The following is a 17,625-nucleotide window of genomic DNA, read 5'->3' as shown; positions in this document are numbered from 1 at the left end:
AAGCAAACCACTGTCTTTCAGGAAATCTTCCAGCCCATATTTTGTGGGACAAATGTGCAGGAATGGAGATGGCCAGGACTCAGCTCACCTCCTGCATGCAGGTCTGGAGCTGCCTAACAGCAAGCAAAGGGTGACAGTAACTCTGAAGCTGTGTGGTTTGCACAGTTCATGTGCATGTTTTCTCTCTCCTATCCAGGAGGCACGGGCGCTGCACCGGGCACATGGGAGAGGACGACGGGTGAGACAGCCGCGCTGAGCCGTGAAACCGCGCCACGCCGCAAAGCCGCCCCGTGCCCAGACATTTTGTCACCGCAGCACCCTGCAGTTGTGCCAAGCCACCACGCGGGTCCCGCAGAGGCTTCCTTGTCACCTGCACAGAGCACCTATAAAAGGGGCACCCAACAATAAAATTTGGCTGTCGTCTCATGAACTTCAGTGTGTTCTGCCGCGTGCCTGTCTCCAACATCAGCGACAATCTGTAAAGGCACAGAATTCACCGAGTTCACACAAAAAGGAATTGTCACCACATCAGATTCAGAGGCCACGGAGGCTGGCATTTGTCTGCTCAGTGGAGAGCTTTAACTTGATGTCTCTAGGCAGCCATCTGGTTTCCATAGGAGCTGCCCTGGTTCTTATTGCAGCACACAGACATCAACTGAACTCTGCTAACAGAGAGCCCTCCATCCCAAAAACATGTCCAACCACTTCCATCCTCCAGGTGCAAGTGGGTGAAAGGCACCTCTGTGGTCCATCAAGGCTTTCTTCCCATCTCCAGAGAAAGAGGATGAAGCTCAAAGGCTGAGCTCAGCCTCCCAGCCAGTAAGCTCAAGGGCAGTGGAGGGGGAGCAGACAGCAGGAACACAGAGAGATGACATCCCATCTACATCAGCAGCCTCAGGCACAAACCTCATGGATAAGCATTCAAAGACCTTTTCATCAAGACATCATCCCAGCAATTCCTGCCTCCTTGTGGGCGAGTGTCTATCTCTGCAGCTCTTGCCTCATCTTCTCCCTCAGCCCTTTGGTTTTTGTTCAATATAATAGAAGCTTTGGGTTGAGGCCTGCCCTAAGGTTTTCATACTACAAGGCACTGTCCCTACTTGTACTACAAAAAACCCAAGAAATAATTAATACTTATTACTTAGAAAACACCTAATCTGAACTTTAAACCTGTGATTTAGTAAGAAATGACCCACAACCTGGAATTATCTAGCATGCCAACAGCTTGATTAAAAAAAAATTAATTATAACTCTTGAGCAGATGAACAACCTAAAATACAAGTCTCTTGTGGCATTTCCAGATCACAGAAAAAAACACCTTGCAGACCACTTTCACACACACCACCCCAGCCTGAGTAGCAAAGGGAGACAAAGCAGTGTCCCATTGGCATGACAGGAGATCCCTATTCAAAAGTACATCCCACTAGCATGAAAAGCAGCCTGAGTCAGAGGAATGGGTTCACTGCACTTGCAGCTGGGTGACACTACCTTTTTAGCTGGTCCAGATGGACAGGAGGAAGGACACGGGCTTCACAAGAAGCAAGCAGCTTCCAAGGAGGACAGGAGTGACAACTTCTTCTAAACAACTTCAACAGGCAAGCAAATAACCAGGGAAAACAAACTCACGGACCTCCCACCTCATTCTAAAAAGGCGACAAAATCTTACTTCCCCTTCTTGCCTAAGCCTCATGCTAAAACAGGACAAGTTTTACTTCTTTGCTCCCTTGAAAGGGAAGCAAACAGCTCTGCCACACAAGCTCTGCACTGCACGAACACAGATGATCTCACATGAAGCTGAGCCTCCTCTCCCAAGGTGGTGGGTCCTGTCTTTTGGACAACTCTATTTGCCCACTGGCACTGACAGAAATTCCCACAGAATTGTGCTCAATAGCCCTGTGGTGACAGTGCGATGGGGGCCGAAGGGGAGCAAAGACAAACAGATGCAGTCATGAATCGTGTCCTCTGTTCCGCTTCTCACATGACAAGCTTCAAAACCCTGGTTTTAAAATCAAAGGTTTTGCCATGTGATAAAAAGTCAAGACAAATTAGGTTTGACAAGACCCTCTTTTAAAGGTCAAAATTTGATTTGTGAGCCACTGGCTGGGGAAGCAAAGTGATGCTCCTCCAGAAGCAGGACCAGGACCCACAATTCCTGCTGTGACTCAGACCTGGGGCAATGAGGTCAATCAGGGTCCACAGAAAGAATTTCCAGTGAACTACTATTTCAAATGAGAATTTTTCCTCTAAATACAACAAGGATTTTTCAGATCCAGGTGCCAACTCAAAGAAAAAGCACAAATTGGGGTCCTCCAGGAGTGCCAGCATCCACTTCCCTCTGGAGAGTGGTGCCCTGGAAACAAGACCTCCTTCCCACTAGAAGCTGGCACCCATCACACAGCAGTCTGCACACACAGCTACAGCAGCTCTGGGAGGCAGAGATCCCCGGCCCTGCAGGACCACCTGATTCCTCAATCCAACACCAAACACTTCCAGCCCTCACAGCCCCTGCAAGCCTGCACAGAAATATACTTCTTTAGTGAAATAAATTGAGTCAAATCTTACTGATATGGCCAAGATGAAAGCCTCAAGTTAAGTTTTGTCTCAGAAAGAAACAAAATGCACATGCATTTTAATTTAAAAATCTCAGCACACAGAGAAATTCTCTGTTAGAGCTTGTGGCTTGAAAAATTTTGGTTATGGCAGCGGCCATGTAGAATGTTAGTATCTTTGAAGTCTAATTTTCTTGCAGACCAATGCTATAATTGCATACTAAGACTGCTTGTACTCCCCTCCTTATAAAAACCTTCTGGAATTCGTACTTCTTCCAATACCCAGGCTGACAACTCACACACTGAATACGTAATCCTGTCTAGGAATAACAAAGTTTAAATTGTTCATGAGGGAGTAAATCTAGGATGCTCTTATAAACTCTGTTTGTTTTTACGTACATCTGAAATACAAAAGGAACAGAATATAAAGGAGGCTGCTTCTGCTCCAGAACCAGAGCTCTCAACAGGCAGGTTCAGCTGTTTTTCATGTTTCAACTATTGACAGATGTAAACACCCACTTTACACCGTGGGATTTGACCTCCCCATGGGCATTAATACGCCCAAGGTTTTGCAAGGGATCTTCTTAGGTCAGCCAGTGACCATGATCTAGTCTGCTTTTGTCAAAGCCTTTCCTGGTTTACAGGCTGCCCCAAGCATGGAGGTTAACTCTTCTCTTCCAAGGAGGAGGATTCTTCACATTGTTTTCCCATCATCACTAACAGAGCCCATTTTTCTCCAAGGACAAACAACATTAATTCCTCCCTGCTCTTCAGTGTCTTGCTCCCTCTGTACTTCACACAGAGCAACAATCACAAGAAAATCAATTTCCATGAACTTTCTGGTTTATTGGTTTCATATTTCTTTCAATACAAATCTCTCCTCCTTTTTTTTTTTTTTTTTTGCAGTTTGTGTTTGCTTTTTCTAGTAAGAGTTCACCTGATGGGATGCTGAAAATCCTCAAAGAATACACAAGAATGGGATTGTGAGAAGTGATGCAGAAGCACAAACAGAGCAGGATGTTCCTAGTTCAAAGCTGGCAGTTCTTCCCTTTGCAATAAAAAGCTCATCATCATCCAGATGTAAACAAGGAAAGAAACTTAGCCATCTTCTCCTGATGAAAAGCATTCAAAACCCATACAGTAGCCAAAAAAAAAAAAATTCACAGATTTGAGCAGTAAAATTGCAAGGTAGCAGCAGGTGATCAAATGTGCAACACTGTGAAATGCTCATAGCCCAGCACTAGAAAGCAGAGGTGCAAGTGACCTGGCAGACACTACGACCCCACGGGGAAGTTGGGAACCAGTGTGTGTCTGTCTGCTCTGGGCAAGTGCCTCTTCAAAGGCTGGGAAGAAAATGGCACATTTCCTCTTTCCAATCTGCCTCCTCACCTCGCCCTTCCTCCAAGACAAAGAGAGCTGCATCCACATTTCTCAAGAATGGACATGGACTCTCAGACATGTCCCTACTGCCAGATCTCTTCTGATCAAAGCAGCCTTCACATTGTTCAGCCCTGAAACAGGCTTAATATTTCCAGCCCAACAGAGCCATCCATGCATCCACCAGTGTCACTCCACCCATGACACAGGAGCAATAAGACCACACCACCAATACTGGTCATACCTGGGTGTCCAGGCCACAAAGACAAATTTTATCTGGTATCAAAAAGCCTAACTATCTTAATTGGAGTAAAAATGAGAAGAACATGTCTTCACAGCCAAGATTAAAGATCATTACCATAGCTCTACTTTAATCATTCTGCACTGTGAAAGATTGTAGATCTTCTGGCTAAAAATTCAAGTGTTTAGCTACAGTAATTAGAAATGGTTATAATTCCCTTGACTGTGTAATTTAGCCTCAAGAATAAAACTTAATCTCAAAGCACAAGCAGCTCTAACACAACAGCATCTCTGCTATGGTGAGACCCCAGAGAAAAATGCTTCATTCTTTCACTTTCTTGCATGTGTCAAGAAACGCAGCCTCAGCTACAAAGCACTACCAGCTGCTCATTCTCCAAAATAAAACTTTATTTTTAGCCTAAGCACTTACTCAGGATCTGTGTGAGTATTGCAATTAAGCTCTCACGCCCATTGAAAGCTCTGTCAAACCTGCAGCAGATGACAAATAATGCTTCAGGCTCCAGCACAGGGGACAGTCCGTACAATCACCACCTGTTCAGGAACAATGAGAGCAACTCTGCCAAGGGGCAGAAGCACCAAGTTTAAAGTTGGATTTTAAGCAGATGGAGGGAGAAACTCTTTTAACAAACAACAATTGCCAAAACTCAGTTTCCAGCAAGCCCAGGGAGGTTGTAGTATCTCCCTGTCTGGAGACATTCTGAACCCACCTGGACACGTTCATGTGTCACCTGCTCCAGGTGGCCCTGCCTTTGCAGGGCGTTGAACTGGATGATCTCCAGAGGTCCCTTCCAACCCAAACTATTTTGTGATTGACAATGTACAACCAACTGGGGAGCTGGAACTCGATGATCTTGAAAGTCCCTCCCAATTCAAGCTATTCTAGGATTCTTACTGTGTTCCACAACCATCACTGTCTCCATGGCAGTGTGGAAGGTTTGACACTACCTGAGCTGCCACAGTGATCCTACTCAGCACCAGCCTTGGCACATGCTGCTCCATCCCTGAACCAATGCACGTGAGATCCTGGCAGAGAAGCAAAACGATTACAAACAAGGAGCTTTCCAGCAAGCCAGTGAACTGAATTAACTGAGAGTGGGGCTCACAAGAGCAGAGGCAGCTTAGGGGAAGGCTGGACAGCAGGGCTGGGTGTAGGATGTGGAATCAGGCTGGAGGAGTGGCCATGAGCTATGAGACCCACACTCTGAGCCCTGGCATGCCCTGGTCTGCAAGAAAAGGCAGCTCCTACACTACCTCACGCTGCACCACACAATTCCAGTCCTGAACCCAGGTCAATGCTACAAGAAGAAATAGGGCAGAATGGTTTGGGTAAACAGAGAGTGCTCAAATTTCTCTCCCTCACAGAAACCTGTCTTCTTTGCAGCTGGGGAGGTGACACACCACTCCTGTGCCTGCCTGGTCAGGACTACCAGTACTCTGCCGCTACGCACTTGCTCGTGCTGCAGGAGAATTTTAGTTGTTGCTAGGCTGCACAAAGCAGTCTCTTATTTTTATCACGTCTGTTTATTCTTGTAGAAAAAGATACTGCAAACAGCAATCCAAGGCATCCTCAAAATGCTTGTTACACTCTTTGCTTGGCTCCATTTTCTCACCAGACAGTCAGTCCAAAGCTTCTTGGCCATCAGCATACACACCTTTGCACCCAAACAGACCTTTCCTTGCTCCTCCAGAGGTACAATGTGAAAGCACAAATTGAGACTCAAAATCCACATTACAAACAATTTTTCACTTATTCCAAATAAATTTAAGGTAATTTTGAAAAGGATATCAATATTAATTTCAAAGCCGTTTCCCAATGGCTTAATACAGCTGGACAGCTAATTTGTAACAGCCAACAGGCTAAACCATTTCCACTTCATCAGGAAACATCTCCCTGTGATTTAGCACTTATTTTTGCACCCCTGACATTTACCAATAGAGCATTTTAAAGCTGCCATTTCCCTCCTTGGCATTTAATGTTAACACTTTCATTGACAGGCAATGCAGCCTGGGTTGGTGCAGACATGAGACTGAACAAGATCAGTTGTGGTGCCTGGTGAGGCTGAGAGCTGAAGCAGCCCTGCTGCTCCTGGATGTGGGTCCCACAGCAGGAGCAAACCACCACGGCCAGCCCCTGTCCTGCCAGGAGCAGAGCAGATCAGCTTTCCTGGCAGGCCAAGTGTCACCCATACTCAGCATCCTCCAGGACAACCACTCCCTCTGTGCTCCTGGTGCTGCTGTGCCACAGCCTGAAATCTTCATCCAGAGCTGGAATAACTCCACATTCCCATACAAACTGCCAGGTTCCATCATAATAATAGCAACATAGAGCTATTTATCCCACAGAAAGGAACCTTATTATTTGCTAGACTTAGCATTTGTCCCTTCCTGACACTGAGTGAACCTCCTGTGCCTAAGCAAGCTTTCCAAACTGAATCTTTTACAGCCGCACATAAAGGTTTGGAAAGCCTATCTTCTGGAGTGACTGTCTGACTCCAGAGGACACCCTAAGCTCCATTTTAATCTCCACATTTTTCTGCCACTCATACACCACTTAAGCATCAGCACACAGCTGGAGACAAAAGACCAGCCTCATGCTGACAGGCATCTTGCTGTTGAATAGGAAGGCCTGGCACTTGAGTAGACAGTTTTGCTGCAGTAGTATTCACCTGGCATTAGATATTAGCACATTTCTTGCTCCACCAGTAGCTGGAGGCCACTACCTTCGTGCTGTCACCGGCACTGTGCTAGATACATGTCTTCACTTGTCTGGCAGCAGCATCACAGCCCCTGAGAACGTGACCTTGCTGGGCACTATCATGCCTGCTGGTGTCAAGGCCTCCCAAGATCTCCACCAAGGACATGCAGAGCCAGGGCAAAGCCACATGTGAGGCCACTGTTTCAACAAGCAACTCTCTCTGTGTGCGGTCCACAAGCTGCCCCATCCAGCAGCACAGCCCAATCTTCCCCTCTTGCTGCTTTACGCCCTCAGCATCTATCCCCAGAACAGCACTCGACTTGAAATGACTCTTAATAACCCAAACGGGAGCTAAAAAGGAACTACAGAAGAGTAAAATCAGCAGGAATATCTGCTGAAATTAGGCATTTCTAATTGACTCAAATTAGCTTCACATCATCTCTACATTCTGGTGCTCTGGCTGGGCCCCAGCTTGTTACTTAGGGGCATTCTAAGAAGGATTTGTTGGTGGAGCTTTTTTTCCCCCCCTACAACTAACTGTCCTTTAACAGCAATACTGAGCAACAAGGATTTCAATACAAAATCTTGCAAAAAGACATTAGGCAAAAATAAGCATTAAAAAATAACTTGGAATTATTTGTTTTTCTTTTAGAGAAGGCAAGGCATCAATATCCCATATCTATGAAAACTGAGGAAAAAAAAAACCACCCTGAAACGCAAGAGGAGCTCAGAAGAAAACTAATGTTCCTGATAGTGCACAGCAGCTCAAGCCTCCCTCGTGAGCATCCTCTCAGCAGGTTGCTGTGAGGGGCTCTGACTGTTCCCCAACCTACTGCTCACCTGGAACCTGACTGCACTGCTGAGGAAGGCCAAGCTTACCTTTACAATGGTGACTCCTGTTGGCCACGCTCTCTCCCTGCTAACACCAATCATGAGCGGTGCTTTTCCCTGCTGTGATTGGGGCAGCATTCATTACCTCCCAAACCGCTGTCACTAATTGGTCTCTGTGCCCTTATTAAACCAAAACTGGGTGACAAAATGTTTGCACTCCTCCTGGACATTGAGCAAACAGTCTCAAGCACACTCTCAGTGAGCAGATGCTTTCTGCCATGAATAAACACATGTTTTGACTTCACATCAGCTCTTCAGAGCTGGCAAGATGCAACAACAGAAAGTCAGTCACAGACACGCAGGATGACTGCATCTGCAGAGCAGATCCTGCTGCTTCACACATCATCAACAAATTCAGGTGCTGGAAATTTAATAGCCAAAACACAGATGAGCAGATGCAGGGAAGACTGTTTCCTGCAACAAGGTCTAAAGGCATTTGGAAAAGTTACAGCTGAACTAGAGGGAATGCCCACAAAGTCACCAGCAACGCTGCTTTAATACCAGTGCATTACTAACATGTCAGGAGTTAGCCTGGCAGACTGCAAGCTGTGTTGAGGCTGTAGCAAAATATGATGTCAGAAATTAATGTAAAGTCATAGAATAAATACTTTTCCTGTAAGATTTTGAGATGCATACTAGCAAGGTACCTGCAAGAAAAACTGATATGAGTGAGCAGCCTAGGAGAAGGCTCCTGCACCCACAGCAGTGAGAAGACGTCATGCCACACAAGCAAATGAAGCTGAGACTGCAGAGAGGAAACTCATGAGCAGCAACCTGGAGCTATGCCACTGTGGGGTTTTAAAATCTAGCAGTTAATAAGGTCTTTGCTCTGTAACTAAATAGCTCCTGTAAAGAGCTTATTAAGGGCTTATTGATACACAAGATGTCCCCTTCCGTCAGGCCATCCTGCCAGGCTGCAGAAGAGCCCCAGCTTCACAGGATGGATGGACCAAGTGGCCATCAAAATGACCTGGTGTTGCCCTGACACACATACACACTCTCCTGTTAATGCTTTCTCACTGGAGTGTTCTGCAAAGCCCACACCCACACTTACTTACAGACTGAGTTACTGCTAATCAGAAATTCAATGGCATCTGAAGGAGCAGCAGCAGCACACTAAAATAAAGAGGGTTGTCACCATTTTCAGACAGATGCCAAAAGGCCCCTTTGTAGCATTCACATGCATTTCTGTGCAGTTACCCATTCACTGATTCAAAGAGTCTTCAGCATCCAGGCCCCACAACTATCCTGTGGCCCAAAAGTACAAAAGCCCCCATGAATTAGTTCTATATGAAATGCCTATTTTAATTATAGAAGCCATGTCTTCCTCCACTAAGCAGCCCCTGCACTGTACAAGTTACACGCAACCTCTTTCCCATGATACTTGCATGGCACAGTGCTTACACCCCAGCAGCAAAAGGTGTACTCCATCCTCTGACCCCAGTTAGGGCCACAGCTTGGACCTCGGGTAGTGTCACCAACTTGGCTGTAAGTGCTGCCATGGCAGGCAGCTGCCATGGCTTCTCCTGGCCCCCAGGACAGCAGGGGTGTGCTGTGGGTGTCGCGGTGTGTTAGTGGAAGGAGAACAATCACCCCTCACTATCCTCGCTGTGTGGGGGTACGAGACACACGGAGCCCCCAGGCTGAACAGCCAGCATGGAGACGGTCATAGGAGCACCACTAACTTACACCAACCACGGCTGCTGGTCGGGACATTCCAGTTTACCTGTAATCATGTTTACTCTGGAGAGGAGAATCCCCCTCAGCATCTCCCAGGGCTTCTCTTAACTTCCTCTCCCAGTTCTGCAGGAGTAAACAGCCCCTCAGACTTTCAGGCCCTGGAGATCCGTATCCAGTATCCAGCCCGGATACTCATCCTGCGGGTGAGCCTGCTGAGGTCTCACTTTGTCCCTGACCCGCAGGGCTGGTGCTCCCCAAACCTGACACCACAGGAGATGAATCCTGCCTCCTGCCCCTACGGGATTCCCATCCCACAGCGTCCCAGACTGCTCCCGCCTGCTGCAGACACTGCAGGGGCAGCCACGGCCACAGAAATCGCACACCCGTTTCCCCAGCCGGGCCAGCGGCTCCCGGGGAAGACACGCGAGGGACACGAGCGGCTGGGGCTGGGCTGCTCCGAGCAGCGGGCTGTGCCCTGCACCGCCCCGGCACAAACCCAGCCTGGGACAGCCGGGCCCTGCCTGCGAGGGGCCCGGGCAGCGCCGCCCGGCCCCGGGACCTCCGGCAGAGCCGCCCCCGCCCGGCCCGGCCCACCTGCAGCCGCTGGAGGTAGGAGGCCGGCGCGTAGCCCGTCTCGCCAGAGCCGGCGCGGGTGACGAGCCACCAGTGCTGGTTGCTGCGCTCGAGCAGCAGGAAGGTCTCTCCGGCAGCGAAGGGCAGCGAGTTGGGCTCGGCCGAGCGGAAGCTGTACAGGGCCCGGTACATGGCGGCGGCACCGGCACCACCAGCACCGGCACCTCCGCCCGCCCGGACCGGACCGGACCGGGCCCGCCCCCGCCAGCCCCGCCCACACGTCGCGGCCGCGCCCCGCCCCCCCCGCGCGGCACCGCCCCCTGGCGGCGCGGCGGCGCCGCTCCCCCGCCCCGCCCCGTGCCGCCCGTGCCGCCCGCTGCGCCGGCAGGGGGCGCCAACGGCTCGCGCAGCGTCCCGGAGGCGGCACCGACCCCGGCACCTGCACCGGCACCGAACCCGGCACCGACCCCGGCACCGACCCCGGCACCTGCACCGGCACCGAACCCGGCACCGACCCCGGCACCTGCACTGCCACCTGCACCGGCACCGAACCCGGCACCGACCCCGGCACCGACCCCGGCACCTGCACCGGCACCGAACCCGGCACCGACCCCGGCACCGAAACCGGCACCTGCACCGGCACCGACCCCGGCACCGACCCCGGCACCTGCACCGGCACCGAACCCGGCACCGACCCCGGCACCTGCACTGCCACCTGCACCGGCACCGAACCCGGCACCGACCCCGGCACCGACCCCGGCACCTGCACCGGCACCGACCCCGGCACCGAACCCGGCACCGACCCCGGCACCGACCCCGGCACCGACCCCGGCACCTGCACCGGCACCGAACCCGGCCCGACCCCGGCACCGACCCCGGCACCGAACCCGGCACCGAACCCGGCACCGACCCCGGCACCAACCCCGGCACCTGCACTGCCACCTGCACCGGCACCGACCCCGGCACCGACCCCGGCACCTGCACCGGCACCGAACCCGGCACCGGCACCGAACCCGGCACCGACCCTGGCACCTGCACTGGCACCGACCCTGGCACCTGCACTGCGACCTGCACCGGCACCGACCCCAGCACTGACCACGGCACCTGCACCGGGGACTGACCCCCAGAACTGACCCACGGGACTAAGCCACGGGACAGACCCCCGGAACCCGGGACTGACCCACGGGACTGACCCTTGGCACCGACCCCCGAGGGGCCGTGGCAGGATCCATTAAGCACGGGCGCTTCCCCGGCACCGGCCCATTTGTGTCCCTCCTCAATCACACGGGTGCCTGGGTTACTGCCGGCTCCCGGGCTCGCTGCTCCCGCCTACCGCACATCGCCCACCGGCACCTGGCCCCTCTGGCCCCCACCGTGGCCCAGCTGGCCACAGGCACATCGCTTCCCCACTAAATCCACCCGTCCCGGCGAGTGTCCCCGAGCAGCCCCTCCTCTTGGAATGCCGTATTGCAGCACCCGGTACCACTGAGCCCCCGAAGTCCTTGTGTGCCCGCCAGCCCCACTCTGAGTGCCACGAGGGCTTCCCCCAGCGAGCTCCCCGGGGCCGGTCCCGTTCCCCACCACTCCTCCAGCATGGACCGGGGCACGACCAGGGCTGGCTCTGACCCGCAGCGGACACAGTGACCTGGCACGTGGCCATGGCACAGCCCCTCAGGCCTGGAGCTCTCCATGAAGACACAGCAACCCCCAGCCCCATTCATCTCCTTGCCTCATTCCAGGAGAAAAACCCTTTGGGGCACTACCCCAGGTAGCCCAAGACCCCTGCAAGCCACCCCACCTCCCCAGGATATCAGCAGCTTCCCTCAATCCCTGCTGCCCAGGGATCTGAGCCCTTCTCAGTGTCCCAGGGAAGTGGGTGGCTGCCCTGCAGGGCATGGTTCCCCCTCCCTCTTTCCCAGACAGGGCTTTCTCCATGCTGCCCTAGGAACAAGACAAATTTTCCACCTGACAAAGCCAGCACAGACAGCCTAGGAGCAGGGTGGGTGAGTACCTGGTTACAGCTCCCCAGTGGGACTAGTACATACTCCTGCAGCCAAGGCCGCCACAAAGACATCCCTCACCCACCCTGCCCACCCCTGCCATCCTGCTGGGATGCAGGGATGCAGAGATGGAACAGTCCACAGATCCTCACTCACAGTTACAGGGGGGTTTAACTCATCCAGTAACCATTCACAACCCAATCCAACCAGTGGTAATACAATAAAAACCAAGCTTGCAGTGGCCACAACCCCCTGCCTGCTCCCAGCACAGCCCACCCAGGCCATCACTTTTCCCAGCACTGGTAGTGAGATAATTCATTCTGATCCTGGTTATGCAGGGATGGAGGATGGAGTGGGAGTGAGTGGTTGCCTAGACTCCCCCACTGCAGCGGGTACTGGGAATCACTGCGGTGAGCTGAAGTTGGGCACGCTCAGGCTGAAAAAACAGCAGGGTGCTTTAACTGAGCACTGTGAGATGTAATCGGGGTTGAATCCTTCAGGAGCCCTTCAGGCCTGGACTTCCTGCCTGGTCATAGTCCCTTCCAGATGCCCAGCAGGGAACAGCATTACGGTGGGCAAGGGCTGGGCAGCTGGGGATCACCACTGCAGGAGAGAAAACATTCCTGCTTGTGGAGCCATCCGTATCCCACGGGAACAGGATTCTCTGCTTGCCCATCCCCTGCCCAGTTTGGCTGCAGTGTTCACCCTGCCACTGTGTCCCCACTCGAGGTGAGCCCCGGCCATTGCCTGGCACAAGCCCAGCTGTTTGTGCTGGAATAACGGCACTTTGTTTCCACGAAGTCAGCAGCACAGGCTGTGCTGGCAGGCAGAGGTGGCTGAGGGGGATGCAGGCACCCACCAACCACCTCCCACGTGCACAGCAGCAGCAGCACCCCAGTCTCCTCCTGTGCTCAGCACAGCATCCCAGCTCTCCCAGACAGTGACTGGGAAGGATTTCCTCTGTAAAGGCCCCCTTCTTCTGCATCTGGGTAGAATGCAGAGCCCAGGACAAATTCCTGCTGCTGAGGAATCAGCTCTGAATTGCAAGTGCCAGGTGATTTATATTGGACAGGGAGGGGCAATGAACAAGGATCCTGCTGCGTCACTTGCAGGTGGCTTTTAAAGCTGAACTTGAGACCTCAGGAAAATAACACTCGCATCCCTTGCCCTCAGAGCCTTGGGGGACTTGGATCACTGTAAGTCATGAAGGGCCCAGTGCATGCGTGGCAGCCCCCACACTCCTGTTTTCCTCCAGAGCTGCAGAGGGGAAGTGTTGCACAACAGCATTCATATGATTAGAACACAAACTTGCCAGCTCCACATACACTTATATAATTCTGCACTGTCTGCTCGTCAACACGTTGCAAAACAGCAGTGGGATCAATTGCTCCACTTTTAGGTATACAAATATTATTGCACTCCCACCAGCCCTCTCTGGGTGAAAAGTCATAGGGATGTGAGGTGTTGTGAGGACCCCAGGCCCAAAGTCCCAGGGACAGTGTTTTCAGTGTGTCCTGCAGGGGCTGGGGTTGTCCAAGGCCAGGATGGCCAGGCATGTCCTTATTTCCCAGTGTCCTGATGGCCCTACCTCCTGGAAAACCTCACTAAAAGGCTGTAGATAGGACCCTCCAATTGCATACATCAGTATCACTTCCAGAAGATCTCGCCTCTCCAACCACATTGGCTCCCTTACGGGAGAAGCCCCCAAACCTGTGCTGCCTGCCAGCAAGCTGGGAATGGTCCTCCGCTGGCAAGAGCCAGCCCTGCTCCTGCCTCTTGCAAGGAGCACAGTGATCCGTGCTGAGCCCGAAAACACCCGCGAGGCGCCGCTCTTTTGACGGCCGCTTCCCCCCATAGAGCGCAACATGTGGAGAAGCCGAAGCTGCCGGGGCAGTGGGTGGCTCTGGAACCGCTCTGTTCCGCCTGCCTGCCGGGCCGAGGTGCCCGCAGGGCTCCTTGCGCAACGCGTCCTGCACAAAGCCGGGGCTGGCTGGGGCCCAGACCCCTCCTGTGGCCGGAGGAAGGAGCAGCCAGTGCCTGCCAACAGCTGCACTTCCTAGAAACGAAGAAGACAGAAGGTCGGGAGAGTTGAGGGATGGTGGAGGGGGGGCCGGGGGATGCTGCGGGAAGGATTGAGGCGCTGCAGGTTACAAGGCAAGCAGCATACAGCCTAGCGTGCTCTGTAGCTTCTCTTCGGGAAAACAAGCCCTTTGGCTTCACACAACAGCTCCCTGTTCTTTGTTAAACTCTGCTCGCGTCCAGACCTGATGAGCCCCTTGCCAACCCACGTACTCTGTGGGCCGGCACTGCTCCTTCCCAGCTCTCCCTGCCGGGGCAGCTCTGCAGGCTCCAATGCCGTGCTGTGGAAACAAATGGCTCAGGACAATGCCACTTTCTCTGCCACCAACCCAATAGCCAGACAGAATGCATTTGGAGGGCGAGGGAAGTGGGGCACAGGGGTAAGGTGCTTGGCAGCAAGAACACCACTCCCTGAGCTCCCCAGGCTGTCCTCCAGCTGCAGGGCTGCTGGGTGAAGGGCACTCCTGGCTTCACATCTGTCTCCAAGCAGGCCAATGCTGCCTTGCCCAACACCACCCTGCTCATGTCCTTTTCTCGTTGCACGTAGGAAGAGCTGCAAAACACGGGGCTGCCTGGAGTGCAGCGGTGGATCCTGCCTCTGTGGGCTGTGGGCGCTCCTCTGCTTCTCTTTCAAAGAGAAATTGAAAAGACTCCATGGGGCCAATGCAGCCTGTCACGGCTCAGCTGGTGGGGACACTGCTATGGTGCAAACCCAAGAAAGAAGACAGAGCCCATCACCTCATCTGGAGCTGGCAGCCCAGCATGGCAGGCAGCAGCCTCCACCATGTGAGGCTGTTTCCAAGGGTTACCTTTTGGTGCCCATATGTTTTGTGGGGCAGGGAGGGAAAGGGACCATAGCCCTGCTTACATCCTTTCCGTGAAGAGGAGCCCTGGGCTGGTGGGTGGGTGCAGCAGGCCCTGGTGAGCAGGTGAAGAGTGATGGGATGGGGATCCCCACTAATGGAACACGGTGCTCAGCCTGGTGGGGGCTGTCTCCAGGGTTTGCTCTGCTTTCATTCAGGTATCTGAATTACAAGCTTAGAACAAAGACCAGGCAACAGAGGGCTGGGGGAGGCCCCTTAGCCAACCTTCATTTCCATACCATTGAAGGAAGGCGGCTTTGCACCCAGACAGGGACAAAAGCCATTCAGCCCCCTCTGCCCTGCCCTACATGACTCCAAGGCCTGGGCACCATTGGAGATGGCCACAGGGCAGTGCAGGACCCTCACCCTGTGCCAAGGATGGATCCATGCACAGGATGGACAGACAGTGTCCCCCAGCCCCACTACAGCATCACCAGTTTTGTTAGCCTCCAGTTAAACAAACTTAAGCCCACCACCATTAGAAACAGGGAAGGCACAGCTGCTGGGCCACACACAGCACCCGCTGTCTCAGCAGTGGGTGCCCCAGAGGCATCAGGGCGCAGGGTGCCTCTGCCCCTGTGTGCTGAGAACCACCGTGTCCCCAGTGGCTCGGGTTTGAGCCCTTTGCAGAGACCCAGAGTCACAGAGTCAACCATTCTTCCCTGGGCAGGGAGCACAGCAACTTCGGGCTGCTGCCCTGTGAGATGTCACTGCTTGGCAACAAGGAAATACTTTGTTCTCACTCCATAAAAGGCATTTGTGTGTCCCTCCCGACTGGCACAGACCCAGCTCAGGGGAAGAAGTCCAGCAGCTACTCAAGAGGCAGCAGCACAGGATGGGGGCAGTGCAGGAACAAAGGTGCCCTCTCCTCCAGCAACGCAAGGGGCTGGCCCCTGCCTCTTCTTGCTTCTGCCCTGCTCAACCCCAGTGCCAGGGAGGCTACCTACCAAAAGATCCTGGCAAGTCCACAGAGCACCACTCACCTCCCACCTCAGTCCCCAGTGCCCTGCCGGCAAAGCAGAGCTCAATTCACTGGAGAAACCAGTGCCAGCTGCAGGAATGTGTTTCATCGTTAGCCAGCTGATGCACGGCATTTCCCATCAGCCACCCCAGTTTTGGGCTAGAAGCGACCTGTTTATGTAAGGCAAGCTCTCCACAAGCCTGGGGCTGGTGCAGCATCCTCCAGGGGCAGCCATAGGAAAGCAGGAGCAGGTGCATAGGGGCCTGGACCACATGTTGTCTCTCACCCAGCCTCTGCAAAGTCACCAGTGCAGGGTCAGGTCCAGCCCGCTGCAGCCACCCTGGTCAATGGTCCTGCTAGGGCAGGGCCGTCAGGAAAAGGTGGGTCTTCTCCAAGCATCAGGAAGCAGACAGGGAGGAGACCAGACACAGGGGAGCCTTGAGGAACAGGGACGTGCGCTCAGCATTGTCCTCCACAGAGCAGAGGCTGCAGAAACTACAGAATGGGGGCTCCCTGCCAGGGCACAGGCTGTTCCAGCTGCTGTCCCCCGTCCCAGCAGCAGGGCTGCTCTGTGGAGGTGCCTCTCCCACACTGCAGAGCTCCCCAGGACACACGAGGGAACCAGTGTAGCTGTTCCTTCACAGTGCTCTTGCTGGCACAATCAGCACAGAGCTCACAGGCCAGGGAGGACCAGCGCTGTGGGGAGCCATGCTCAGAGTAAGCACATGAACAAAAGTGCTCGAGTCTATTCCTGAGTGCAACTGCTGCTCTCCCATTATTCCACCACTCTGTCCTTTGCCATGGCCCAACAGGCAGGTGACCAAAACCAGCCTCCCCAAACCCTACTCATCCTATTTCTGTCCTCCAAGAAGCCCAGGCACAGGGCTGGAGAGCCATTTACGCACACAGCCATTCCCCCCACAGCATGTTGGCAATTACACAATTGCCTTTCCACAAGTAAGAATTGCTCGGAGGGATGTGTGCAGAACAGCATGGAAGGAAAAAGAAACCTGCTCTTGAAGTTTGCAAGATAGTATCCGATTTAGAAGTAGTTGCACAGCGGTTGCCCCTTTTTTAACCTTTAAGGATGTGGTGCAAGGAAGGGATTTTTCCTCCTGACGTTTTGCTATTACGTAACTCAAAGTAACTAACGAAAAAGGTCTTCTCTGTTCCTGCTCCCTCCCTCCCAGCCGCTGCAGCCCAGGAAGCTCCCAACCACCTTGCTTCTTTGGAGCCCTGGCACAGCATCTCTTAATCCTCAGTCAATATTGGCAAAAGGATTTTAGCAGTGCTGGCCTGAGCCCACAGGGGCAGGTCCCTCCACCTTCCTGCAGCAGCACCAATTGCACCTGAGGGTTTGCTATTATTCTGTATGGACCCCCTAGTGCCCCAGGTCTGCTGAAACCAGGTCTAGCTGAGCTTGCCCTGCTGGCAGTGCGCCCTGCAGCTCCCTGCCTGTACCCAGGGCCACATCTGCAGGCTTGTTCTGCAGCTTGCATTAGAGCAAATGCGATTGTTCTCATCGGATTTTATGAATTCCCTCCAGAGGTCCTACGTAACACAAGTACATTAGGGGACTTTATCCCTGCTAATTTCAGATGACAAAGTCAAACCATGTTTCAGATGAATCTGCACAGGGAGGCTTATTCATAAGTACCAGCAATGATAGGGTACTACAGTGCCTGCCAAGAGACTC

At 53.2% G+C, this 17,625-nt stretch overlaps 1 protein-coding gene across 2 annotated transcripts in view; it reads right to left on the bottom strand.

Moving 5' to 3' along the window:
- Positions 1-10,292, bottom strand: part of NCKIPSD (NCK interacting protein with SH3 domain) — a 51,581-nt gene extending 41,289 nt beyond the window's left edge. The window contains exon 1 of one of the 2 annotated variants that reach the window (XM_068201903.1): positions 10,048-10,292. In XM_068201903.1, the coding sequence (XP_068058004.1) occupies positions 10,048-10,218 (171 nt within the window). In that variant the 5' untranslated portion in view covers positions 10,219-10,292. Of the gene's footprint in view, positions 1-7,761; positions 7,831-10,047 lie in introns of those variants that run through there. The other variant, XM_068201904.1, reaches the window with a different exon arrangement.
- Positions 10,293-17,625: the final 7,333 nt, after the last annotated feature.

Source organism: Anomalospiza imberbis, chromosome 11, assembly GCF_031753505.1.
Source record: "Anomalospiza imberbis isolate Cuckoo-Finch-1a 21T00152 chromosome 11, ASM3175350v1, whole genome shotgun sequence".
Classification (NCBI taxonomy): domain Eukaryota; kingdom Metazoa; phylum Chordata; class Aves; order Passeriformes; family Viduidae; genus Anomalospiza; species Anomalospiza imberbis.
Note: the sequence above shows the minus strand (reverse complement) of the source record. Positions and strands in the feature narration are given on the sequence as shown.